The 27,678-nt window shown below is 38.3% G+C and overlaps 1 protein-coding gene across 3 annotated transcripts in view; it reads right to left on the minus strand.

Annotated features, from left to right (window-relative positions):
- Positions 1-27,678, minus strand: part of LOC124794725 (tyrosine-protein phosphatase non-receptor type 23) — a 162,754-nt gene that overhangs the window by 13,655 nt on the left and 121,421 nt on the right. For all 3 annotated transcript variants that reach the window (XM_047258320.1, XM_047258319.1, XM_047258321.1), the window contains exons 15-17: positions 23,072-23,200; positions 14,391-14,575; positions 4,916-5,220 (exon numbers count right to left, since the gene is read on the minus strand). In XM_047258320.1, coding sequence (XP_047114276.1) covers positions 4,916-5,220; positions 14,391-14,575; positions 23,072-23,200 — 619 coding nt within the window. The remainder of the gene's footprint in view (positions 1-4,915; positions 5,221-14,390; positions 14,576-23,071; positions 23,201-27,678) is intronic.

Here is a 27,678-nt window from a genome sequence, read left to right on the forward strand (position 1 = left end):
ACCAACAACTTGGCTGCACACCAAAATGCACATAAGTAATAATCCACTTGTCTAGCAGAGCTGTAAGAATGCTTTTGTCTGCAGGTAAGATAAAAACATCATGCTCCACCATGAGAGAATGCAAAGCAGACCTCTTTGCTGTTGTAATATTGCTCTTTAACTAACATGTCCTTGTCAATGCACAATGTCCTCTCCTAACCTCCTTGGAAACATCACAAAGCACTTTATAAGCAACTGTTTGACAGAACTTGAAAATCAACAACTGGAAAATGTCTGGGCGTTAGTGCAAATTAAAACCTTTTCCTGGCATGAGTAAAGCTGCACCATCCAAAGATTTCTTGTGAGCTGCATCACCAAACATAGATATGTAATTTGATTATTGCCAAGATAAAGAAATTCTGTTTAGAATTGGTTAAACATTAGTGGGAGAGTGTTAGGGCTATTTGATGACCTGTCATTGGTTTTTCACTGCTGATATTGTCTGTTGGTGGTCATCTTTAGCTGTGTGATGGTGCTGACTGTTTACGTTCTGTGGTGTACTTATATGTGCACCATATTTTAGTTTGTGTGTCAGCACAGCCCTACTCACTAAGGGTTTACACTGCCATGCACAGCAACCTCTCGTCACATCTATGCCTTGCAAACTGATGGGTTTCACCTTTTAAAATACTGACAGTTGTCTAGGATGTTACCCAGCTCTATGTTATTTGATATGCTGAGAGCCACTGAAGTTTCACATTTTTATGGGGGAGAATATGTACAGTTGCTAGAAGAATTTAGATAAGTTTCACAACAGAAGAATTAGAGTGCAATGTGCACTTTAGTTTTTGTTGGGGTGTCACCCATAATGTTGTCAGAATGTTTGCCACAGTAAGCCATAATATTAATTCTCCTGCCACTGATCACATGCAATGAGCGGGCTTAGCTTCTGTTCATGACAGGATGCACACTGATAGTTTGATTTTGTTTCTACATAATTATTTCAGTTTCACTTAGGATTCCTGAATTTCACCCACTGTACCAAGAGTGAAAGATAGCAACAATACTATACGGACTTTGGGTTCTTGCACACTATTTCAAAAAATGCTAATGTACAGGCTGATCTCTGAATTATTATTTTTTAATGAACTGACACTTTTGACGTGTGCCTCAAAAGATGAAGAAATAGGGGAATATAAATTGTTATACTTTGAGAAGCAGATCATGTTGCAAAGTCGGATGTTTTATTGCCAACACAAATTTATCAGAAATTTGTGAGTGTTTAGTAATAGTCTGCTATATAATTTTCAACAAATACGAAATGAGTGTTCAATCCAAAGGTGCCGTACATCTTTTGAAGATGATTCATGTGAAAGTCAAAGTCCATTTTTATATTACGGATTAACTGTGGAAATAAATGACAAAAAAACTGATTTTGTGCACTCTTTTGTTACAGTGCATCAGGTGTGAGTCCACAGTGCTATGCTTATAAATGAAAATAGAACTGAAAAAGTGGATGAAGGTTGGTAGTTCTGGGCTATTTGTAAGATAGTATATGGCCATTTTTTTTTCTGGGATGTAACACCGATTCTTCTTTGCTTTACCTCTTTACCTCACATAGGGTTAGGTAATAAATGGCAAATACTATGGAAGTCTTCAGGAACAACTACATGGAAAAAAGAGAGAGAGAGAGAGAGAGAGAGAGAGAGAGAAGACTTCAATAAAGTAGACCATGGTGCAACAAATAGGGACATTGCGGATGATCAGGTACCACAATTTAGGGGTAGAACCTAATCATTGGGAAAATTGTAGACAAAGTACATAGACCTAAAATGGGACAACACTTATAAGTGTACTTTCTATTTTTTAAAAAAGTCTTTCACTTCCAGCTTAGGAACTTTACATTTAATGTAAACTGACAAAATTACAAATTGATGAAACAATATCACTTACAAACAGGTATCAGAGGCACAGAAGATGCACTAACAATAAATGTAATGATTTCCTGATTTCAGATTCATCGCAGCAAACTGATATGTAATTCAGAAGTGTATACAATACATAAAAATGAATATTTGTTTGTCTTCTTATGTGTTCCTATAGCAGTCATCTCATTACATTCAAATTTTCTTGTGTGGTTGTTTGCATGCCTACAAAGGTTTCTGTGGGAGTAAGAACTATCTATTATTCATAGGGCTGGGGGTGAGAAGAGGGTGACATAGAAGTTTATCTCAGGAACACCTGGAGCAATTACAACTAAATTTTATACACATTTATTTGTGTGATCACAATATCGTGGTGATAATGTAACCCAACCACCACTAGGGGTGTGGGATGGGGATTAGAAGACGAGACACGCAAAAATATTCGGCTAAAGGCCAATATTAGTATCAAATCCACAGTTTATGAAGTCACTAAACTTTCTGGAGACTGTCACAGTGATATTTCACCCCTGGAGTTTGATGTAAGGGAAGGTAAGGGGTGGGGCAACGCAGTGACATATCAGTATATCTCTGTAACACCTCAAGGAATTTCTGCCAAAATTGTCACATGTATCACCTGCTATCAGGAAAATTTCTTCCCATGGTAAGACACCCCTAGTACCCCTATGGGTGCGTATGAAAAGGCACGACATAAAAGCCTAACTCGAGAACATCTGGAACAATTTCAACCAAATTTGGTTTACACATCTCATTATATGGAAGAAAAAAAAAAAAAAAACTGTGTGAGTAAGATATCCCAATTATTGTTAGGACTGGGGTTGGTGATGGGAAGGGGTGTCTGAAAATGGCCAATTGGTATTTATTTCCTGTAAATGTCGACTTAAAGACATGAAGCACAGTCTATCTCTCATTTTTGGGTTCAATGTATCAATCACATTGTGGAAATGAGCACTGCAGTAAGTCAGTAATTTTGCCAAGATGTTTTTAGGTCAAAGACTATGCCACACAGTTCAAACCCACAGATACATTGAATGTCCTCTCTAGAGTTGCACAATGCAAAACAAGCAAAAGTATCAGAGTGTTGCCAGCAACAGTAATTTTTCTTGAAATGACAATCAGTTACTGGCACAATTACGTTTCCTCAGAAATCAGATGAAACTGCAGGGTAGAAATTTGTTAAAAAAAAAATGGATGAAATATGTGGCAAAACTCACATTAAAGACCAAAATACGCTAAATCTGAAGAGCACTGCTTCATCTATATTTTCAAAATGGCTACTGGACATAGGTGATGGAAAAGTACAGGTAGATGCCGACACCAAATATATTTCATCTCCATTGATTTTTCATGTAATTGTTTCATTGACCAAATAATTAATTCAGTAAGCTTTCCCATGAACTGCCACCAATTGCAAAACTCACCAATTGTCCTGCAAAAGTACAATTTTGGCAGCAAGAAACACTGACATCAAAGTTATCAACTACACTAGTTACGAACAAATTGCGGATGAGTCTGTCACCTACAAATTGATTGACAGTATGAAGAATGTGGATAAAATTTTAAAATGTCCAATCGAGTTTTTAAATTTGTTGACACTTTCTGGTGTGCCTCCACCACAGATTGTCAATCAAAATCATTGCACCATTAATTTTTTAGCACTACATTAATCCACCATGATTGTGCAATGGAGCCAGGCTTGCTGCCAAAAGTTGATCCCAAACATAATTGCAGCAACAATTCTGAATGGCAAGTCAAAAGGAGAAAATGTGCTTATTCCACGCATTCCCATCAATTCATTCCAAATGAGTGCAGTTCCTAATTTGCCTTATATTCTTAATGACCTTCAACAAGGTATAAGTTCAGTTGCTTCTGGAAAGTCTATGGTTTTTACATATTCAATTGATACATTGCATGCTCATGAATGGGACAGCAAATATATATATATATTTTTTTGCAGAATATGGGAAGATCAAATGTAGTGTGTACCCCAAAGCATGTGACTGAACTTTTTCTTATTTAAAGTAACACACAAAAATCACCGTCATTCATTTCAAACAATGGAAAATCCAGGATGGAATATAACAATATTATGAAAAGGGAAGTTGCTACTCACCATATAGCAGAGATGTTGAGTCGCAAATACGCACAACAAGAAGACTTTTCACAAATAAAGCTTTCAGCCATTAAGACCTTCATTACCACCACACACACACACACACACACACACACACACACACACACACACACTGGAGAGAGAGAGAGAGAGAGAGAGAGAGAGAGAGAGAGAGAGAGAGAGAGAGAGACAGTCTTTTTGTTGTGTCTATCTGTGACTCAGCATCTCTGCTACAGGGTGAGTAGCTACTTTCCTTTCCATAATACAGTCTTTCATTTATTTTGTATGTGTAAATGTGTCTGCTTTGTAAATGTACACCTACTTAGAGAGAAGAAGTTGCTTTGCAATACATGCCTGGCACAGCTAATAATTTTTAAAAATCATACAAGAGTTGCTTTCTGAGCTAGACTTAGGGATGGTTCAGAAATCCAGACTGAATATCAAACTTCTAATTGAAGCAAAGGAAATATAACAAACATCTTAAAGAATAAGATAATAGAGGTACTGTTGCTGTAACATAATTTAACAAGCAAAGTGACAATGTTTCAGTTACTGCACATTTGTGTAACGAGAGGACGGAATCTCCATTGTTAGTATACAGCTGAACAAATATAAAAATAAATACGGCATAACATTAATTTTACAATGGAGAAGCAAGAAGAAACGTGCACTGCAGTTGATGGTGTAGTGTCAAAAATAATAATCCACAATGGCTGACTTTTTCGGATGAATAAACAAAGTACCACTCTCTTCAAATGATGCAATTTAGTGATCACCTTTCTTCAGGCTCAGCACAAAAACATAATACACTTATGTCTGTTACAAAGAAAATGACAACACAGATAGAGGTACAATTTGCTGATTTATTGTTGTTACTCACGTTTCATAAGCAGATCCTGTGCATAATAAAGAACAGACTGATATGCAAATTTAAGGTGCTCACGATCGCGCAGAGAACCTTTGCGGTTAGTACTCATAATAGCGGTGGTTGCCACCAAATCCAGTAATCCATGGCCAGCTCGCACTTCACACACTGCTGCACATACCAGACAAAATAGACCTGTCCGGCCAACTCCTGAGAGGCAGTGAACAACAACTGGATGAGCAGTATTGCGCTGCTGTTTGTACAGGCTGAGTGTCTCTGATACAAAACTGAGGAAAGGTCCTGGTGATGCTGGAAATGAGCTGGAACATACAATCCATGTCTAAGCTGCCAAAACGTAAAGTAAGCATGGTAAGTATAAAATATTATACTTAAAATAACTGATGTATGTGGTGAAGTGAAACAACGGAAAGTCCAGAATGGAATAACAACTACATGGAAAGGACAGATTGTGCTCACCTCAAAGAGGAAGCATAGAGTCGCATAATATACGTACAACAAAAAAATACTGTGTGTCCTTTTTCCAAAATAGAAAACACACACACCTTCACACAAGCACAAGTCACACACAAATGACCAATATCGCTGGGCGCTGGGACCCGACTGCGATAGTGTCTGACGTTAGCAGCAATCTTCTGGAATGGGTGGGTGGGTGGGTGGGTGGGTGGGTCGGTGGTGGTGGTGGTAAGGAGTTGGCATGGGGTGGGAATGGGGAGAGCAGAATAGGGGTGGGGGAAGATGTTGTGCTGCCTGTGGGGTCATGGACATGGTGGGGACAGGATAGGGTTGCTAGGTAAGTGTCATGGGACTGTGCTTGGAGGTGATGAAAGGGGGAGAGCGGGAGGGGGGAGAGCGGGGAGAAGAGAGAGCGGGGAGGAGGGAGAGCGCTCTCTCTTTTGGAAGAACGACTTTGCCCAAAAGCTCGAAATATTTCAGCAGTCTTTTTCATTATGCCTATCAGCAACTGAACACCTCCTCTAAGCAGTGAGTAGCAATCTATCCTTTCCATATTTTTGATGTATGTGATGACATACATAAAAATTGATAAACGCTCATTGTATTTCACCAACAGTTTATAGTTTTCCTTTAGTTGGACACAGATCTTGAAGCGTACAGAATGAATACCAGCAGCAAGGAAAATTGCATCTTCCTCTTTCTCATTTTGCTTCGAGGAATTTGGTTGCAGCATTGTGTTTGAATAAATTATGTGTCTTTTGAAATACATCAGAGATTATAAATAACAGTAAGGTAATAATACAAAACGTCTGCATGCAACGTAACAAAGTTCATTTGATGTCGGTCCTGTCTCATTCTAATGACATAATAACAAGAGTGGTCATCTTTGGCTTGTATTGTGTTCTTTTTAGAAAAATGTTGTTGGGAATAATAACATATATAAGGATCATCAGTAAATAATGCCTCCTGTGTTATAAAAAAAGTTAATAACATACACGTAACATTGTAAACATTTGCACAATTGTTGAATCCAGGTATAAAAGCAAATGAGGAAAAATTAAAGAGTTTTCCTTCTTCCCACTTTTTAATATTGTAAGTTATATCCCCAGCTAAGTGCATTCCCATGCAAGCTTCATCATGATAATGTACATGCCACATGTCATTTTTCACAATCTAAGTGACAGGAAAAATACACAGCTTGGTGGTGCCTCATGCAACCTACAGCCCCGATTTGGACCCATCTGTCTTCCGCCTGTTTGGGACTCTGATCCTACATGGTTACAAATTCAATGGCTTGGGTGAGGCTAAAACAGCTTTAAAATCATGGGTCATGATGTTTGAATTCAGCGATGGTGCAAACGTGTACAGCCCTGACTATGTTGAATGGGGTTGTTTAGAGGACAGTTCGCATATGATCTGCACTAATTCAATTGTTACTTCAACTGTTGCATGTTCATTATTAAATTACTCGATTACTTTTTGATCCACCCTCATATTTTTACATACTGTGAAACAATTCTATTGTCTTAACTCTTCATGTGAAACAATTCCACTATCTTAACTCTTCATCTTACAGAAAGACCACAATGGCAAGGGATTCAGACATGCAGTTACACAATTACTTTTGTTTGACACATATAAGAATAGAACAGTAAATCGAGTGATTAGTAATAGTACAAGTACTTGCTTCAGCATTCTTAGAAGTTGCAGCACCTAGTTTGCGCAAAGCATTTATTTTACTTAATACAATGGAAAAGAATGTTTGGTAGCTTTTATCTGTGTGTGCTGTAGCATTTTTCTTTCCTTTTTTGGTATCTCCAAGAGCTAGCCTTGTGTGAACAAATTTTGTAATATGGCTCCAGTCAAAAATAGGTACCACTGTACCTTATTTGAGTGTGTCAGCCTTTTCAAAGACTTAGCTCACTATTGCCTCATCTGTCAAGTAGGGCATATATAGAGTGTCACTTACAGCTGTTGCAGTGCTTAATTTGCACATCATATTTAGTTCACTAGTTTTTACAGTGTGTCATTTCTTTAGATTCTTTCAGATGTTTAGACTGTTTTATCTTATGATGCAAGATGCCAATCAACTGGATTTGTTGTATGCGGATGGATGGGAAGCTAACTGTCGTCTTCATGGAGTTAGAAGCTGTATTGGTCACGGTCAACAGATTTCAGCTGTTTCCTTGGACTGTAGCAGCTATCAGGTGTATGCAGTGGTACATCATTACCCAAACGTGAATGACAGGGGCCGGGAGGGCACATGGGCCTTTGGTCAGATAGCTAATGGGAGAACCGACTGGATGTCTGCCTCTGTATGCTGTAACTACTGACATGAAGTGTTCCTGTTGCTGATAAGACGCCTACACAACCAAAAGTAACTTTTCTGTTATGACAAGGAGTACCTTCCAACAACATTAGACTTAAACAGATGGAGGACTTGTTCACTATTGCGAGCTCCAATATTAAGCGGATGATGGATCCCATAAAGAAAACAGTGATCAGTAAGGAACAAAGGCCAGTGCGGACTTGGTATATATATGTCAGAAAAGTCTCGTAGGAGAATCTACTGGCTGCTGCTGAACACAACTGGTGCAACTTGCAAGCTGTGGTTCATACTGCCACCAATGATAACTTTGCTGGGTTGAGGAACTATCCTCAGCTCATTTTGGCATCTAGACAAATTGATGAGGAAGGCTATCACTGATTGCAAGGTGGAAGAACAGCATATATCTCGTAATGTAATCTGTTGGACTGGGTGTTGTCCTCTCGTTTGCAATTGTGTAAGAGGCTTAAACTGGTGGCACCATCAATTCTGCGACTTTCCATAATCCAAATTCATTGACCTGCACTATTGGCTGGAAAACTGTTGAGTCACCTCAACAGGACAGGTGTCCAAAAGATTCAGTGTAGTAACATGACAACTAGAGAGAGAGAGAGATTGGAAGGGGAGGGAGAGAGGGAGAGGGAGAGGGAGAGGGAGAGGAGAGGGAGAGGGAGAGGGAGAGGGAGAGGGAGAGGGAGAGGGAGAGGGAGAGGGAGAGGGAGAGGGAGAGGGAGAGGGAGAGGGAGAGGGAGAGGGAGAGGGAGAGGGAGAGGGAGAGGGAGAGGGAGGGAGAGAGAGAGAGAGAGAGAGGGGGGGGGGGGGTCGACCTCTAACAAGTCAATAAGCCGGAGTGTTAAGAGTAATTTACCTGCTGTTTCTTATAGAAGAAAACAACTTTCTTTGAAGGAAAAAAAGCAACCTAATATTGTTATCTGCAACAGAGTTTGTGGTAATTTCCCAGACTTATTCTCACTTATTAATGGTAGTGATGTCCAAATAATACCTCAAACAGATAGCTGGCTGTAACCAGGCATAAATAGCAATGAAATCTTTACTTCCGAACGGAATTTGTATGTGTAAGACATGCTGAATACAAATGATGACTTCGCATTTATTGCAAAGAAAAGCCCAGTTACCGAGCAAAATTCTTGAGAGTGGAATAAACCAGGGACTGTTTAGTCCTTGATAATGACAACAATGCAGTGACAGGAAGCCGAGTAATCTCTAATAAGATAAATGGAGTTAAGACGCATGACTGAGATTGGAATGAAGCAACAAAGGTATGTTGAAAAAAGTACTTGAATGTATTTATCGTCCATTCACAGCAAGTATCAAAGTAGTGAAGTACTACAGACAAAGCTTGGCACATATTGTGTATATTTCCCAATTATGCTATTATAAATAGTGAGAGATTTCAATTTGTTAGCTACAGATGGGTGACACAGATGATTCGGAGCAGAAGTGAGGGGACAAAGCTTGTGGCATGGTACTGAATTCATTTCTTTTTTATTATGAAAATTGCCTTGAGAAACTGATTAGACAACCCTCACACACAGGGCATGCATTGGATCAGCTAAAAGCAAAAATGTCTGGCATTTTCACGGCAGTGAATGCAGAATTAGCAATCATCAATCATAAAGGTATCATAGCATTATTGATCACTAGTGTTAGAAAAATGTAAAGAAAGGTAGCAAGTAATTTATCCTTATCAAGCATGTCAAGAAAATGATAAAAAATACAGCCAGCAGCAAACATTCAACTCTTGGAAGAATAAGTTAGATGATCTCTGGCAAAAATTCAAAACTGTTATAGGCACTGTGCTAGATATGTATGTGTCAGAAACATAGTGGGTGTGGGAAGGACCCATCACAGTCAATAATATTATGAAATTATTATAAAACAGAAAGAATTGCACAAAAATTCAAATGAAACTACATCCTTGATGACAAGCAGGAACTAAACAAAATCAACACAAGTAATGGGTGTCCCAGAAGGTATAGCCAGTGTTCGGGATACAACAGAAACAATCACTCGAAGGAGGAGGGAAAAAAAACCTAGTAAACAGATGATCTAATATGCATACCTTATGAGCTACGAACACTTGTTCAGTAGAAGATAAAGAAGAGCTCATAGCTCTTGAGGCATGCATTTTAGAGCCCATACTTACTAAACTTTTTGCTTTAAATAGTCATTCCTGTCACATCCCTGAAAAACTGAGCATTACACCTGGGATACCCTGTGTAGTGACAACTATGTTAGAAAAAGTTCAATGAATTTAAAAGCAAGAACTTATCTGCCAAGTTGCCTTTATCCTCGGTTTTTGTCCAATGTACAATCCATTAATCAATGGATCAAAAATTTCTGCCCAAATGCCTGTTTATCATAATGGCAGGCAGAAATAGATCAGAAGCGTGTCTAGATGTCTGCTGATAATAACAACAACAGCAAAACGGAAGATAAAGTGAAGGCTGAAATGTTACATTTTACTTTTAACTGCAGCACAAATGGAAAAAACGAACGATACACAACTACCTATTTCCAGAGTTACACACCACTGGAGACGCATGACAGAGAAAAGAGTATTGGCCCCAATGGTGTACCAACTAGATTCTTCATTCATATGTTGAGAAACTGGCACTCTTCTAGCAAAACTCAATCGTAGGTTGGTAGAACAACACAAATGGAAATACACTAGGTTGTTTCAGTCTTTGAGGAGGGACACAGAAATTGTAAATTGTGGTCTTGAGAAGTATGTGCCTAGTAAGTGGATTGAGGACGGAAAAGACCCACCACAATTTAACAACAAAATTCAGAAAACACAGAGGTAGCATTCTTGGTTCAAAATAGAATGTGCAAATGATGACAGGGAAAGGTTAGTAGATATTTGTGCTTCTGTGAAAAGATCTATGCACAAAGTGTAAAAGTATTACACATACCTTTGCAAAAGATCTGACCAAGAGTCCAAGAAAACTGTGGTCATATGTGAAATTGGTAAGTAGGTCTAAGCCTTCCATCCAGTCACTCGTTGACCAGTCTGACGTGGCAGTTGAAGATAGTGTTTAGGAAATTGTTCACGCAGGAGGATCGTACAAATATATTGTCATTTGACAATCAGACAGACTCCCATACGGACAACACAGTAATATGCATCCCTGAAGTAAAGAAACAATTTAAAGAGTTGAAGATAAACATGTCTTAAGGTCTGGATGGAAACCCAACTCATTTTCACAAAGCGTATTCTATGGCACTGGCTTCTTACTTAGCTTACATTTACCATGAATCTCACCCAGTGCAAAATCACAAGTGACTGGAAAAAAGCGCAGACTCCCTCACATAAGAACGGTAAAAGAACAGACCTGCAAAATTACAGAACAATATCCCTAAATTTGGTTTGCTGCCGAATTCTTTGACATATTCTGAGTTCGAATATAACAAATTTCCCTGAGATTGAGAATCAGCACAGTTTCATTTATTTGAAACTCAGCTTGCCCTTTTTCTCAAGATATACTGTGAACTATGGATGAAGGGCAACACATAGATTCCATATTTCTACATATTTGTGAAGTATTTCTGTTAGTAAAAGGGTGAATGGCCTTTCAGACCATGATGCACAAATTTTAAAACTAAAAGCCTTTAGTACACAAACAAATGTCACATTAAATTTCAAACTATGTAGGAAAGTTAATCCAACAACAATAGAGAGTTTTTTAAACCTTGTCAAGGAACAAGAGTGGCAGGATGTTTATAGTGGCAATAACATAGGTAACACATTTCTCATGCTCTTTGAGTTGTTTTCAATTAGAACATTCTGAATGTGGTACTAGCAGCCCGGGTGGCTGACTAGTGGAATAAGGATATCATGTAGAACAAAGTGGGAATTACATCAAAATGTTAGAAGTAGCCACAATTAAAATACAGTAGCCCATTACAAACAGTATTGTGAGGTGCTTAAAATGTTATTAGGAAGGCAAAGAGTATGTGGCATGCAAATAGAACAGCTAATTCATAGGATAAAATTAAAACCATATGGTCAGTTGTGAAGGAAGTGTCTGGTCAGCAGCACAAGGTACCTACATCTAAATCCATACTCCGCAAGCCACCTGACGATATAAAGTCAGTTCGCAGTAAAAATATTTCTGTTACTGATAAATCAGATATATGTACAGTATTTAATAATAATTTTCTGAGCAATGCTGGTGAATTAAATAAAAATTTAGTTTCTACAGGGAATCATATAACTTTCTTGGCAAATGCCTTTCCGAGATTGATGTTTGAAATATTTCTCTGTGATACAGATGAGGTAGATTGAGTCAACAATTAATTCACTGAAGGCCAAGGACTCTCTTGCTTATGATGGAGTGCCTAGTAGAATATTGAAGTACTGCACTACACATGTTATCCCGGTATTTAGCCTTATTTGTAATTTTTCCTTTAGGAATGGTCAGTTTCCTGAGCGATTATGTGTATGTAAGGATAATTGATCATTTCATATAATACAATTTGCTATCAAATGTACAGTTCGGCTTTAGAAGTCTTTTAACAACTGAAAATGCTATATTCTCTTTTCTCTGTGAGGTACTGGATGGGTTAAACAAAAGGTTTCAAATGCTAGGCACATTTTTTTTTTTTATTATTTAACTAAGGCATCTGATTGTGTTGATCACAAAATATTGCTCCAGAAGTTGGATCATAATGGAATACGGGAAGTAGCTCACAATTGGTTCACCTCTTACTTTAGCAACAGACAGTAAAAGGTCATTATTCACAATGTTGAGAATGGCTGTGGTGTGGGGTCTGAGTGGGGTACAGACAAGTGGGGGGTGCCTCAGGGATCAGTGTTGGGGCCAACCCTGTTCCTTATTTATATAAATGATATGTCCTCTAGTATTGTGGGTAACCGTAAAATATTTCTCTTTGCTGATGACACTAGCTTGGTAGTAAAGGATATTGTGTGCAACACTGGCTTGGTTTCAAACAGTGCAGTTTATAACCTAAATTCACGGCTTGTAGAAAATAAACTAATGCTAAATCACAGTAAGACTCAGTTTTTACAGTTTCTAACACACAATTCAACAAAATATGACATTTCAGTTTCACAGAATGAGCATATGATTAGTGAAACTGAACAGCTCAAATTTCTAGGTGTTCAGATAGATAGTAAGCTGTCGTGGAAAGTCCACGTTCAGGATCTTGTTGAAAAGACTTACTGCTGCCATTTTTACTATTCGAACGGTATCTAAAGTGAGTGATTGTTCGACATGAAAATTAGTCTACTTTGCTGATTTTCATTCACTTATGTCGTATGGTATTATGTTTTGGGGTAACCCGTCCCATTCTAAAAGGATATTTTTGGCTCAGAAGTGGTATAAGTTCACGAAACTTTTGTAAACTCCTGTTCATGAGTCCGGGTATTTTGACATTGGCCTGTCAATTCCCAAGAATAAGCAGCTTTCACTTAGTTAATACTCGGCAGAAATCAAACCAGCATTTGGATCGGACTTCCTTAACTCTTGTGCAGAAAGGTGTGCAGTATACTGCTGCATTCGATTTTCAGTAAGCTACCACTTGAATTCAAAAATCTTAGCAATAATCCACGTGCTTTCAAATCAAAACTGAAGAGTTTCCTCATGGGTCACTCCTCCTACTCTGTCGAGGAGTGCCTTTAAGAATTAAGCTGATTCTTGTTGTATTGTTGACTGTGTTTACTTAAACTTATGGACTGACTCTTTTCGGGTTCGTAAACATTTATTTTTATCTGTTATTACTTTTATGTTGTGATTTCATGTACTGACACATTCCATGACCTTGGAGATTTGCTCCTCAATTTGGTCCTACGGAACTTGACGTGTAAATAAAATAAAATAAAACAACATATTTGACACGATGCCCCTACACAGATTGTTAACGAAGGTAGAAGTATATGTTATAGGTTCTCAGGTATGTGACTGCTCAAAGACTTCTTAAGTAATAGAACCCAGAAAGTTCTTCTCAATGGCAGTGTTGATCAGAGACAAGTGCATCATCAGGAGATGGAACTACCACATACATCTAGCTGGGGAAAAAGCACGTTAGACTGACATTTATTTAAAGAATCCTAAGAAAGTTTAATTCATCCATGGACAAGGTAACCTAAAAATCTCCGGTCTGCTGAGTTATTTAGAACTTATCAGTCTGAGACTGTAACAGAGGGAATATTCAAAGAAGAGCTGCTTGCTTCATCACAAATTTTTTTAGACAGTGTAAGAGCATCTCAAGAACGCTCAAGTAACTGCAATGGGAGACCCTACAAGAAAGCCTCTGTGTATTGCCTTTAGAAGGCAAATCTGAATACTGCCGACAGAAATAAATAAATGAAGAAAAAATTTCTTAGTCTTCAGAACTATTAATCCCTTCCTCAGTAATGAGAAAGGGATATGAAGTTTAATATTGGAAAGGAAGGCAGGTCATTCAGACGCCATGATGTGAAGTATCTTCCCATTATTAGGGCAAGGGGAGACTAACATTAAGGAGGAGTAGCCAAATAATCAACACACTTAGTTTGAGTAAAGGATAATTCATAACTTCGTTGGGTAGCGTAAGAAAGGCTGCAGATTACACCAGGTTATTTCTCCATGGTATGTGCATCAATACATGAGGGCACATGAAAAACTGTTAAATAGTTGTAAAACTATAATTAATACTTCCCCTTACCTCCCAGGCCAAGCTGTAAACTGCAAGTGAACAATCACCCTTCTCGCTCTGGTTTCACCGAGAGACACAGAAATTATTCTTTCAGTCCAATTTGGGCGAACATTGCAACTTTGTAAACTGAGCTTCATTTTTCCCATTGTCAGTTCACTTCCCTTCTCCTGTGGCCAATAAATCTGTCCTTCCAACTGAAAAAGAAAAACAACACAGAAATTAATATGCATACAAAATTACATAAAAATAGCTTATCTGGAGTTGTAAAATAGTTATTAAAAAAAAAAAAGAAATCATTCAACAAGAAAGTGGCCATTTACAGACAACAAAATTCTGAAAATTTAATGTATTAACATTGTTTGTTGTAAGTGTGTCAGTTCATGACATTCAATACATATAGAAGAGCAGTAAGGGATGAATGGGTGTGTCACATTGGCTCAATACTGGACACAGGACTAATTACATGCATTGGAAAACAACTGTATATAGCGATAAAATTATACAAGAGCTCTCAAGACCATCAAACATAGACAATTCAGCCAGTACAGATAAAAAAAAATTAACGGCACTTTTTAGAGTGTAAGAGACAAAAAAATATAACATACTCTGTTTTTCCACTTTGCTGAAGTTACATAAGTTGCAAGTACAAATAAAGTCAGCTGGGTGTAGGGGGAAAATAAAAAATAAAAACAACTTTATGAAATCATATTTTACAAAATGTTTCTGAGTTAACTTATTGTCAATAATACTAGTAATAATGATAGTGGTGGTGATGAAATGGTAATGATCATAATAATAATAATAATAATAATAATAATAATAATAATATCTTTTACGCAGCAAAAGTCTACACATATTACAACGATTTGCTTTACACATGTGAGTATATCCTGACTGGTTCCTCACTGCCCTTAGCCTGCATTCAATAAGGTAACTTTCAGCATTTTTTCTTCTCACAAAGAATGTAGCAGCAGAAAACATTCCCTATACCTGCTGATTAGAATTTTACAGTTACTTCCAAAGTGTTTCTTTAGATTACCCACTAGACACTCAATTTTTTGGATAGTCTGCACATTTAAGGCTAGTATCTCTCAGTCACATATTTCAGAACTAGAGTATGAGTTTAGTAGATTACACACACACACACACACACACACACACACACACACACACACACACAAAAAAAATGCCGCAATGACCGTAACAGCATCCCTCCGATCTCTGTGTCTAGCTAACATCACACACTCCTTATCCACATAGACCAACAATACTGTCATCAACTTGGCCTCAATAACCTCAATCCCGCACAGGCTTAATTCCCATTCAAGGGCCTAACTTTTATCCTTACCTCACTTTCAACAACGCTAGACCTGCCAAAGACATACCTTCCTTCATCTGATAACACGGCAGAAACATTTCTTTCTCACCCATCCAACAAATCACAAATAACCCCTACCTACCACCTATAAAAAAAAAAAAATTGTTATCTCCACTGACAAAGGCTCCACTACTATTTTTTTCAATACATTAAATAGTAAGCAGACCTCCCTGAATTTTCATGGACAATGCTTAGCTACTGGATAACTGCAAGAAAATACAGAACAAAGACGACAGTAATTGCAATTGGTTTGAAAATGGCAACTCTGTTTAAGCACAAATGAATGCAAGATAATGGTCATAACAGATGGAAATATACCAGGTGTACCGGTATGAAATGAGCGTTAAGATACAAATGTGTCGATAGGGAACATTTGTTGTGAACGAGCCTTAATTTTTTTTTTTAATTTTTTTTTTTTTGGTATGACATCTGTCAAAGATATTTAGCATACACCAAGTCATGGAACAAATATCATATGTTTTCATCGTGTTAACAATGTCGAATTTTGTACCAGAAAGTGATGATTTGCGGAAAGCATTAATTTTTTGTTTTCATTTGAAAAAAAGTGCTGCACAGTCGCATCAAATGCTTATCGAGGCATATGGTGATCATGCTCTATCAGAAGCAACGTGCAAAAGATGGTTTCAACAGTTCAGAAATAATGATTTTGATGTAAGAAATGAAGAACATGGAAGACCATCAAAAAAGTTCAAAGGCGTCGAATTGCAAGCAATATTGGATGAAGATGATACTTTGAGTCAGAAGCAAATGGCAGCAATGCTAAATGTTGCACAACAAACAATTTCTGGCCGTTTGAAAGCTATGGGAAAGATCCAAAAGTGTGGAAAATGGGTGCCACATGAACTGAATGGAAGACAGATGGAAAACCGAAAAACTATTTGTCAAATTTTGCTTCAAAGACATGAAAGAAAATCAATTTTGCATCGAATTATTACTGGCGATGAAAAATAGATTTATTTTAAGAATCCTAAATGGGAAAAATCAGGGTTGACCCGGGACAACCATCAACATCGACTGCAAAACCAGATCAATTCAGCAGGAAGACAATGCTCCGTGTTTGGTGGGATCAGAAAGGTGTGGTTTATCATGAGCCTCTAAAACCTGGTGAAACTGTGAAAACTAATCGCTACAGACAACAAATGATCAATTTGAACTATGCATTAATCGAAAAAAGACCAGAATGGGCCAGAAGAAAATGGCAAAGTAATTTTTTTACACGACAATGCACCTGCACACAAAGGAAAACTGGTTCAGGATACAATCAAAACACTTGGCTGGGAGCTGCTACCCCACACGCTGTATTCACCAGACTTGGCCCCTTCCGATTACCATTTGTTTTCATCAATGGGACACACGTTGGCTGAGGAACATTTCGATTCCTACGAAGAAGTCGAAAATTGGGTGTCTGATTGGTTTGCTTCAAAAGACGAACATTTCTATTGGTGTGGTGTCCACAAATTGCTAGAAAGGTGGAAAATGTATAGAAAGCAATGGTCAGTACTTTGAATAATATGTTTTTACTTTTCAATTCAAAATTAGTGTTTCATTTTCACAAAAAAACGCTCATTTCATACCGGTACACCTGGCAGAAATAACCCAGTAGTAATTGATTACAGCATTAGTGGTAAACTTTTGGAGGCAGTTGCATTGCTTACATATCTGGGGGTAATATATCACCGCAGGTTCATGGGACATGGGCAGACGAGACTTGAATGTGCTGCCAACCTTATGTGCTCCGCAAGACAAGACATGTGAGGCTTGCTGCTGCAGAGCGACTTGGCAGATGCAAGGTATATGTCTCTACAAACTTACTTTTATCCTATAGCTACTTTTGCTTAGGCATTTTGGACTTTCTGTCAATCTCCTTTTATCATATGTTTGCGTTCTCTTTTGCCTGTCTCATTTGCTGCATTTTTATATTTTCTCCTTTTGTTAATTACATTCAATGTCTCCTAAGACGTCCAAGGCTTTCTATTAATCATTGTTTTTTAACTATTTGATTCTCTGCTGCCTTCACTATTTTGTCTCTCAAAGCTACCCATTCCTTTTCCCCATTTCAGTCAATTGTTGCCTAATGCTGCCTTTAAAACACTCAACAACCACTAATACTTTAAACTTATCCATGTCTCATCTCTTTAATTTCCACCTTTTCGTAATTTATCCATAACCAACAAATTATGGTTAAAGTTAAAGATCACAACTGCCCCCTGGAAATGTCTTACAGTTTAAAATCTTGTTCCGAAATCTCTGTCTCACCATTATATAATCAATCTGAAACCTTCCCGTGTCTCCAGGTCTCTTCCACATATACAACCTCCTTTCACGATTCCTAAATGAGTGTTTGTGACAATTAAATTATTCTCTGCACAAAACTCTATGAGATGGCTTCCTCTTTCATTCCTTTCTCCCCAGTTCATATTTTGCTACTATTTTTCTTTCTCTTCCTCTTCGTATGGCCAAATTCCGGTCACTGCTCACAATTAACTTTTCCTCTCTCTTAAGTATCTGAATAATGTCTCTTATCTCATCATACATTCTTTCAATATCTTCATTATCTGTCGAATTAGATGATGTGTAAACTGGCATGACTTTGATGTGTGTTGGCTTTGCACCTATCTTGGCTACAATAATGAATTCACTGTGCTGCTCACAGTTAACTTACCCATATTCCTGTTTTCTTATTCATTGTGAGACCTACTCCTGTATTACTCATATCTGATTTTGTATTTATAATCCAATACTCACACACCCAGAAGCCCCGTTCCTCCTGCCACCAAACGTCACTAAATCCACTACATACAAATTCAGTGTATCGATTTCCCTTCCTGATTAAGGGTTCTAACTGTCCAAGTGGATGCAGCCATCACTTAACCACACAGCAGAGCTGCATGTCCTCAGGGAAAGTAAAGGTTGTAGTTTCACCTTGCTTTCAGCCATTTACAGTAATGCATAGCAAGGCCATGTTGGCTGACGTTACAAGACTAGATTAATCAACCGAGCCTGCTGTAACCGCAACAATTGAATATCTCTGTAATTAAAGGAGACAGAAATACAATTTTATGGGTAATAATTTAGAAGGCAGTGAAAAACACAACAATGCTTTCTTTTGTTTCAGGATTATCAGCATTGAACAATGGAAATGGTTGCTAAAGTGTCACTGGAAAACAGAGAATGTGAGTGCAATAGGCTGGCGCTGGAGAGATGAATTTGGAACACCACCACAGACAAGAGTAACAATTACAGGAATCAGAGACAAGTTTGAAGTTGAAGGAACATTGCACGATATGTAGAAGACAGACAGCGGAGGAAAGAGAAGTTCAATAGACAATGAGAGTGTTGATGCAGTAATTCAGGCATACATACAATCCCTAAAGAAATCTGTGAGGCAATGCTTTCGTGAGACTGGGATCTGCAGAAGCAGTGTTCATACAATTTTGTGGTCTCAGAACTTTGAGCATTACATTTCCAGACACCTCCATACTCTTAACGAGGATGATCCTCATAGGCAAACCAAATTTTGTGAGCAGTTCATTAACAGATGTGAAGAAGAGCAACGTTTCCATGATCGAATTCTTTGGTCAGATGAAGTGATGTTTAAACTTGATGGAACAATTAACCACCATAATTGTGTATACTGGGCTAGGGAGAATCCATACGTAACCGAGCAAAGGCATGTTAATCTACCACGAGTAAGAGTCTAGTGTGGTCTGTCTTCTAGAGGGTTAATCAGGCTGTACTTCTTTGACAACACTGTCATGGGTGACTCGTACTTGGAAATGATAACTCCTGGTCTTAGTGTTGTGTTTGGAAATGAAGATTATTACTTTCAACAGGATGGGGTGCCACCTCTCTTTCACCTGCATGTGAGGGCATTTCTCAATCATACATACCCTGCCAGGTGGTTAGGATGAAGAGGGAGTGTGGAGTATCCCACTCTATTTCCAGATTTCACTCCTCTAGACTTCTTTCTGTGGGATACTCACAAGAACACAGTTTACACTGTGAGACCATACACACTGGATGACCTTAGAGAGCAAATTGTGCAAGTCTGTGATGCTATTCTGTTGGAAACAATAAAGTTGGCATGCCACTCAGTCGTAAGTCGTCATCAACGGTGTATTGTGATGGACAGACACCAGTTTGAACATTTACCACCTTAAGTCGGACCATGAGGTACCTAACCCCACTAAAATTGTATTTATAACCCCTTTCATTAAAGAGATGTTCAGTTTCAAAGAGTGTATACATTATTTTGGGACACCCTGTATATCTAAAAAATGAGATTGACAGAAAGTGCAAAATAACTACAGAAGCACAGCTAGTGGGCAAATGTAAAGCTGTAGAAGCATATATAACTAGGAAAAGATGTATGCCACCAACAAGGAAATCAGAGAGACCTTTGGAATAAAGAGAAGCCACTGTATGACTATAAAGAGCTCAGGTGGAAAGCCAGTCCTAACCAAAGAAGAGAAAACTGAAAAGTAGAAGGAATACACAGAGTGGCCATACAAGGGAAATGAACTATATTATTATATTATAGACAGGGAAGATAAGAGGGAAGATATGTATAACAACAATGGAAATTCCTGGATGGAACAATAATGGAAATTCCTGGATGGAACAATACACAAAATAAGCCGCAGGACTGTGCATTTGGATGCCCATGTGGTCGCATGTGTGAATGTGTGTACTTTTGCTAGAAAAAGAACAAGAGCTTTAAAGCTAGTGCGAATACTGGTTTCTGTTATATGTGTCCATGCATTACATGTAAATCTGCTATAGGTGAGTGGCTGCCTTTTCCCTTATTTTACAGATCAGAGATACGATACTATGAGAACTATGACAGAGAACTGAAAGTTGTAAGTCAAAACAAGGCCCCTGGGGCAGATGATACTTCCTTAGAATTACTGAAATCCTTGGGGGAATTGGCCATGACAAAACTACTTCAACTGGTCTGCAAGATATAAGAGACAGGCGAAATACCTTCAGACTTCAAAGAAAAATCTAATAATTCCAGTTCCAAAGAAAGAAAGTTTAGATTCACCATAAAGATGAGACACTGAGTTGCAGACAGGCACAACAAAAAGACTGTTACACATATAGCTTTTGGCCAAATCCTTCTGCAGAAAAGAGAACACACACACACATTCACACAAGCAAACACATCTCACACACATATGACCGCCATCTACGGCAAGCTATGACTGGAATGCAACTGTTGTGTTGAATGAAAGTAGCAATCTGGAGTGAGAAGGGGGCCATTAATCTGGGTGTGTAGTTTGCAATTGGTCACTGTTGTACAATGGTTGCAATGACACGGCTGGGACAGTTTTTGCACTTAGGTGTTCCTCAGAGCTATAATATTAGGGTGGGGGCTTGGGAAGCAGGAATGTTTTGGGGATGGACAAATATCTGGGAAACAAAATATCATTTCTGGAGGGGTGACTTGGAATATCATGGACGATATCCCTCATTTTGAGGCACAATGGGATTTAGTTAAAGCACTTTCACAGACTGTGGTTTCTATTGTTCTATCATTAAGAGACTCTGAGTGATGAAGGGGGCACTATTCTATAACAAATGTGTATGAATGCAGTTACATGAAGTATATAAGGCCAATCCACTAGTCTACTGTAAATGGATAGATAAAAAGTCTACTCAGCAAGTGACGGCATGGGAACACAAAAACAAAAGTGTGTAACTTTTACAAAGGTTTGGAACCAGTGGTTCCTTCTTCTGGCAGAAGAGTTGAAGGGGAAGGAAGAGGGCTGAAGGAAAAGAACTGGAGAGCTTTAGGGAAAGGGGTACAGTTCAGAAAAGTCACCCATATCCTCGGGTCAGGGGAGACTTACCGGACGGGATGAGAAGGAAAGACTCAATCCAGTAGTCAATGTCTTGCTGAGGCTTATGCAGATAAACTACCTGCCCACCTTGTTCAGAAACAGATAACCCATGTTTCATCTGCAGACCACAGCCCACAGTCCTTGTATATCTACTGATCAGCCACACAGCAGGACATCTTCCATCAGTCAAAGTGATCTAGGACTGACAATATTATACCATATTTTCCACCATGGCTCTGACAGCCTCTCATTTAGCTCAGAAATAAGAAGTGCTCACCCCACTCATCTCCAAAGCTTCTCAAAGTTGTGTTCCATCATCTGCCGAATCCATACAATATCCCTGTCTATCCCTATGCTACTCGTGTCCAAGCCCTCTTGCTTCATAGGTCTGCTTAGAAGACTCAGAAGCAAAATCTATCACATACACGTGCCCACTTCGTCCTATTCCAGTTCTGTGACTGATCCTATTCCAGATCTGTGACTGATATTTATTACCAGGTCACAGAGAGTCAGCAGTGAATGCAGGCACATCATATACCAATTTCTTTGCAACCAACACACAGTATTCTGCATTCCATTTTTTCCTTTTCCTCTTTTCTCATTTCTTCCTGTCTTTGAATTTATTTTTGCCATTCTTTTTTCCTTTGACTGACATAGTTAACAATACACTTTTTGTGTTCATCATTATTTTGTTTGTATTTGCAGCTTGTATTTCCTTCCTGTTTTTTCATTCCAAATTTACTTTTTAACCATCCTCAGCTCAATATTAAGCATCTTCTTGACAAAATCCCGACTGTTACTCTATTGTTAGCCTCTAACCACTTCCTGTATGTCGTCTCACCGGAGTCATAATCTGACATTACTTTTTCCTTCCCCTATCCTGTCACTCATTTTCAATTTTGATGAAAGAACCGATTCTGTCAGCTCTGTCGTAAATATACATTTTTATCATTCTCGTAAATAGATTCACACTTGAATAATATTCATTAAAGTTGAAGAAGGAGCAACATACTGTTTACAACAAGCTATTCCATTGCTGCTACATGGGGCATGGGCACCTGTAAGCACCTGTCAGTTTGCCCATGGCCAGGTGCAGGCTAGCTGTCAGGTAGATCTACTGCACAGTATTCACTCCTTGTTCTGCATGTCTGCAAGTCACTTGGTCACCTCTGCTCAAGGGCACTCAGCTGAGGTGCTACAACTGTGTAGGCTGCAGACCAGTTGACAGGCTGCCTATGGCATGAGCACACAAACAGGAACAGCCTGATCATCTTGTGATGTTGCAGTTCTACTTAATTCCAGGCTTGCTATAAAAATTGGATGAGGAATTTTGCCTTAGGCAAGACACCTTTGGAATTTTGTTTTACCCAGACATGTTTTAGCACTCTTACCCAAGGAATATCCTGGTTTAAACATCTGGGGAATATTGTTATGACTGCAGAAATTACCTCTGTGTCACTAAGAAGACACACAACAACTTCAACTTGCTGTTCCCAAACCATCATCCAGAAGTCTGCATACGTAGATGGCAATGGAGCCTGTGTAGCAATAAATGATGGTGTGTCTGGTGTCAAGTCCTGCAACACAATCATCACATTTAGAATACATTCAAATAAAACAGAAAAACTCACTGTTTTATCATATAATTAAGACAAGATATAAATGAATAACATCATTCTTCTTGAATTAGAAATAAATTAAAACAAAAGAACAGGATTTTGTGTGAAAGGGAAAATTCATCCAAGGAAACTACAAAATTACAAGAATGATTTGCTGGGCAGTACTTACTTTCAGGAGGCAAAATACCTGTGTTGCCGATAGGCATGTCACTAGCTTAGGTTTCAGAACAAGTAATTTCTTCCTCAGGGAGAAGACAGGGATAGGTTGAGTAGGTTTGAAATGGGAAGAGCAAGGCTCCAAGACCCCTCACAAGGATAAATACCTCAATCCACAGAACCTCTGACCCCACCCAAACCACACACCCTCACCTTTTACCTTCTTCCTAATATCCACAAACCCAATCACCCTGGATTTCTCGTGGTTGCTGGCTTCAATGTACCCATCAAATATATATCTGCCTTAGTTAATCAACATCTGCAATATATAGTACAAAGACTTCACTCCTATATTAAAGACACCAACCATTTTGTACATCATCTGAAATCTGTACCCAGTCGACTCCTACAATGCTCCTTGCTTGTCACTATTAATGCCACCTCCCTCTACACCAATGTCCCTCATTTATATGGTCTGTATGCTGCCGAACATATGGTCCGTATGCTGCTGAACATTTCTCAATCATCACCCACTTGATTCTGAATCTATGAAATCCTACCTACTCACTTTAACTTCATACTTACCAACAACTACTATACCTTTGAGGGTCAGACATACAAAAGCCACGGGAACCATGATGGCCCTTCCTACACCAATCCATTCATGGGTTGCTTGGAGCAAGCCATATCGGGATCCATAAACCTTCAGCCGCTGGTTTAGTTTAGATACATTGATGACATCTTTGCCATATGGACTCATGGTGAGGCTAAACTGTAAAAATTCTTAGACTATCTAAATACTTTTTCCTAATTAAATTTCACATGGTCCTATTCCAAATTCCATTCCATTTTTGTTCATATTCACTTAAACCTCATCAAAGGTTGGCTACATGCTTGGCATTTGAGGCAAACATATTTGTTTAGATGCATACACTTTACAGCAATACACCACCATTATTACCTCAGCCTTCTGGACGTAATTGCCCTACCAGCCTAGTTCAAAAGCAGATTTCCAGAGACATTGCATCCAATCCTGGTACTGCTGATCCCTCTTGTAACTCAGTATTAAGATAGTCTTGAAAGTATTAATCAGCTACTTCAACGAGGCTATGACTTCCTAAAATCGCACCCTAACATGAGTTCCATTCTCTCTGACATTTTGCCCACCACACCTAGAATAGCTTTTTAGTGTCCTTCCAATCTCCGCAATATCCTTGTCAGACTCTATGCTCCTCCTGCATCCATCTCCATACCCTATGGCTCCTATGCCTCCTGTGACTGTCCCCGCTGCAAGACGTGCTCTACGCACCCTCCTACCACCACCTACACCAGCCCTGTAACTGGCAAAATGTATACCATCACGGCAAGAGCCACTCGTAAAATGACAAATGTCGTATACCAGCTGTAATGTAAACACTGTTTGGCCTTTTACAGTGGCATGACTACTGCCAAATTATCTGTTAGGATGAATGAGCATTGGCAGAGGGTGTATGCTGGCAACATACTATATCCTGTTGCACAGCAAACTCTAAAACGTGACAGATTTGACCTCAATGCCTGTTTCACCATGTGTGCCAACTGGATTTTTCCTGCAGATACCAGTTCTCAGAACCCTGCAGGTGGGAACTGGAATTACATCATGTGCTTGGTTCTCGCCATCCACCTGGTGTTAATTTCTTCTGTCTTAGCATTTCTTTACAGTAACTATTCCTTTATTCGTTCTGTTTCATTTTCTGACCTGTCTAGTTTTTGCTGCCACCCTCCCACCTCTATCACGTACAATGACCAGAGCTTTCCACTATTATTAATTTATCCATATTGTTTTGTCAGTAATCTCTGTCTTGTGTACACAAGAAGATTTTAAATTAGAATAAATTATAGTTACAAGCTCAGAAGAAACATAAACAATCATCATAAAGGAATTCATGTTCAAACGCTCTCTTAAATGGGAATAATCGAAAGTGAAAATAATAATAATAATAATAATAATAATATTAGTTGCAAGTGATGAACTGGCAGTTTTGGTATACAAAGACGAAATTTAGACAGGAACAGGCATCAAACAAGTCACCAGCAGAATGGCTCAGTTTCTTATTTCACAGGATAAGTAGAATATGAAAGAAAGTGTGCAGTTGGGAGGTATTATGCATCTATCTTCGATATGATACCTGCAGCACATAGTTCATGATGACTGTTAACATAATTCACACACGTGAAGTAGCCATAAAAGGGGGCTGATAAATAGTCTGAACACATTTGGTTCACTGTTGTCATCAGCAAAGCAAGGAATTTACTGAACTGCTGAGAGTGGTGACCATGGTATTTTGAGTGAAATTATAAATTTTGTGAATGGGAATGAAAGTTATCAGGTTTGAACTATTGCCTCTATTGTGAATAACTGTCATGGAAATTTCAGATTCTCATGTCACATTGCTGTCAAAAAGGACTGCAATGATGGATTATCATGTTACAGTGGATCAGCTAGCTACCCAAAACAAAGAGGACCTATCAGTTTCATGTCTTCACAACTGACAGATGTCTTCACATAGTCACAGAAAATTCTGTTTGATAAACATCAAAAGTGGATTGATGTTGATTGCTAGGTGGAAGCCACATGCCAAGAGGAATGTTTCCTGGTAGGTGGTACTGTAATCGGTGTGAGAGTTAACAGTGCCTGGACGGAAGAACACACCGAAATCAGTAACCCTGATGACGAGATTCAATGGGACTCAGTGAAATCAAGCAGCTTGATGGTGTAGGGGCTCGAACTTAACCCCAAAGGGAACAGGAAAGTACATTATGTTAAAAGTAGCTTATTTGGCGGATTTTTAAATGTCTAATCGTAAAACTTTTTCTGTACAATCAAATTTGCAAAACTAAATTAAATTTTTAACAATAATATTAACTGTTTGACACAGAAAGTTTACATTTTTATAAAAAAATGTAAAGTAGGATCAAGTGAGTCTGTTCTCAATTGCAAAAATGGGAAAAATTAAATTTTGTCAATTACAGCTCCGTCTGCCAAAAATGAAAGAAATGCTTTCAGTAAACTCTAGGTTTTTTTGTCATAGAATGCGAATCTGCAATAAAATTGAGCGATTTCTATTTGACAATAAAAAATTGATCCCCCCATGGGACAGGGGAGGGTCAGGTCAGGGAGTGGCCAGTTTTAAACCAGACAGATGTTCCCCTTGAAAATAGTAACTTTTCATCTGCAAAATTTTTTTCATACAATACACATTTTTGTGATATTCAGTTCTATCATCTTAAAAAACACCATATATAAGTGAAAATGTAAATGTTCATTTGTTCAAAATCTTAAATCTCAAAGTTTTTCAAGGATTTCTTTGAAATTTTGACACAATGTTGCATTTGGATACATAAGTTTTTATATATTTATGTGGGACTCCTGTAGTTATATAAAAACATGCATATGTGAATGCAAAATTGTGTCCAAACTTCAAATAAATCAGTGAAAAACTCTCATAATTTAAGATTTTTAATTAATGAACATGAGAATTTTGCTAGGCAAAATGGTCTCTCTGACACTGAGCATTGTTTATTGTTATTGCCAACAAAACCTAGATTTGGAAATGAATTGCTTAAAATGAATGGGAAAAACTGATTGTGATCATTGGTATGTGATATGAGAGACCTCTTGTGCTGCTGGATCTGCGAGGATAGGAGCTTCGTTGACAATATTTTGCACAGTTTTAATCTGTGAATGGGTAGGATTACGAAGTTTTGGATGATTCACATTCTGTAGTAGTATTCTAATCATACGCTGATAAGCCATAAATACAACTTTTCCATTTTACATTAAAACACACTGTGAGAAAGAAAACAGAATAGCACATACAATAGTTGGGCATGCAATTTTTGTTTAAAATTGTGTATAAAGGAGAAGTAATACATACAGGAGACAAAATTCATCTAATAGTTTACATGTCCATGAGAATGTTATTAGAGTGTCATGTAAAATATGAAGTAAGCCAGTTGAGAACTTTTCATTATTTTTGCTAATGTTTCCCCATTATACATTATACAGGGTGTAAACACTAAGTTGACAAACCAGAATAACTCAAAAAATAAGCTTCACAGGAAAAAATGTGTAGAATCCAAAGTTGATTATTTTCGAGGGGGACATCTGCTGGTGTTAAAATTACCCCACCACCCCAGCCCCCTGGGGGTGGGGTGGGAGGCAACTTTTAAATTTCAAATGGGAAACCCCATTTTTTGTTGCAGAACTAGATTCTACATGAAAAACTACGTACATTTTG

The sequence above is a fragment of the Schistocerca piceifrons genome, chromosome 4 (assembly GCF_021461385.2).
Source record: "Schistocerca piceifrons isolate TAMUIC-IGC-003096 chromosome 4, iqSchPice1.1, whole genome shotgun sequence".
NCBI lineage: Eukaryota > Metazoa > Arthropoda > Insecta > Orthoptera > Acrididae > Schistocerca > Schistocerca piceifrons.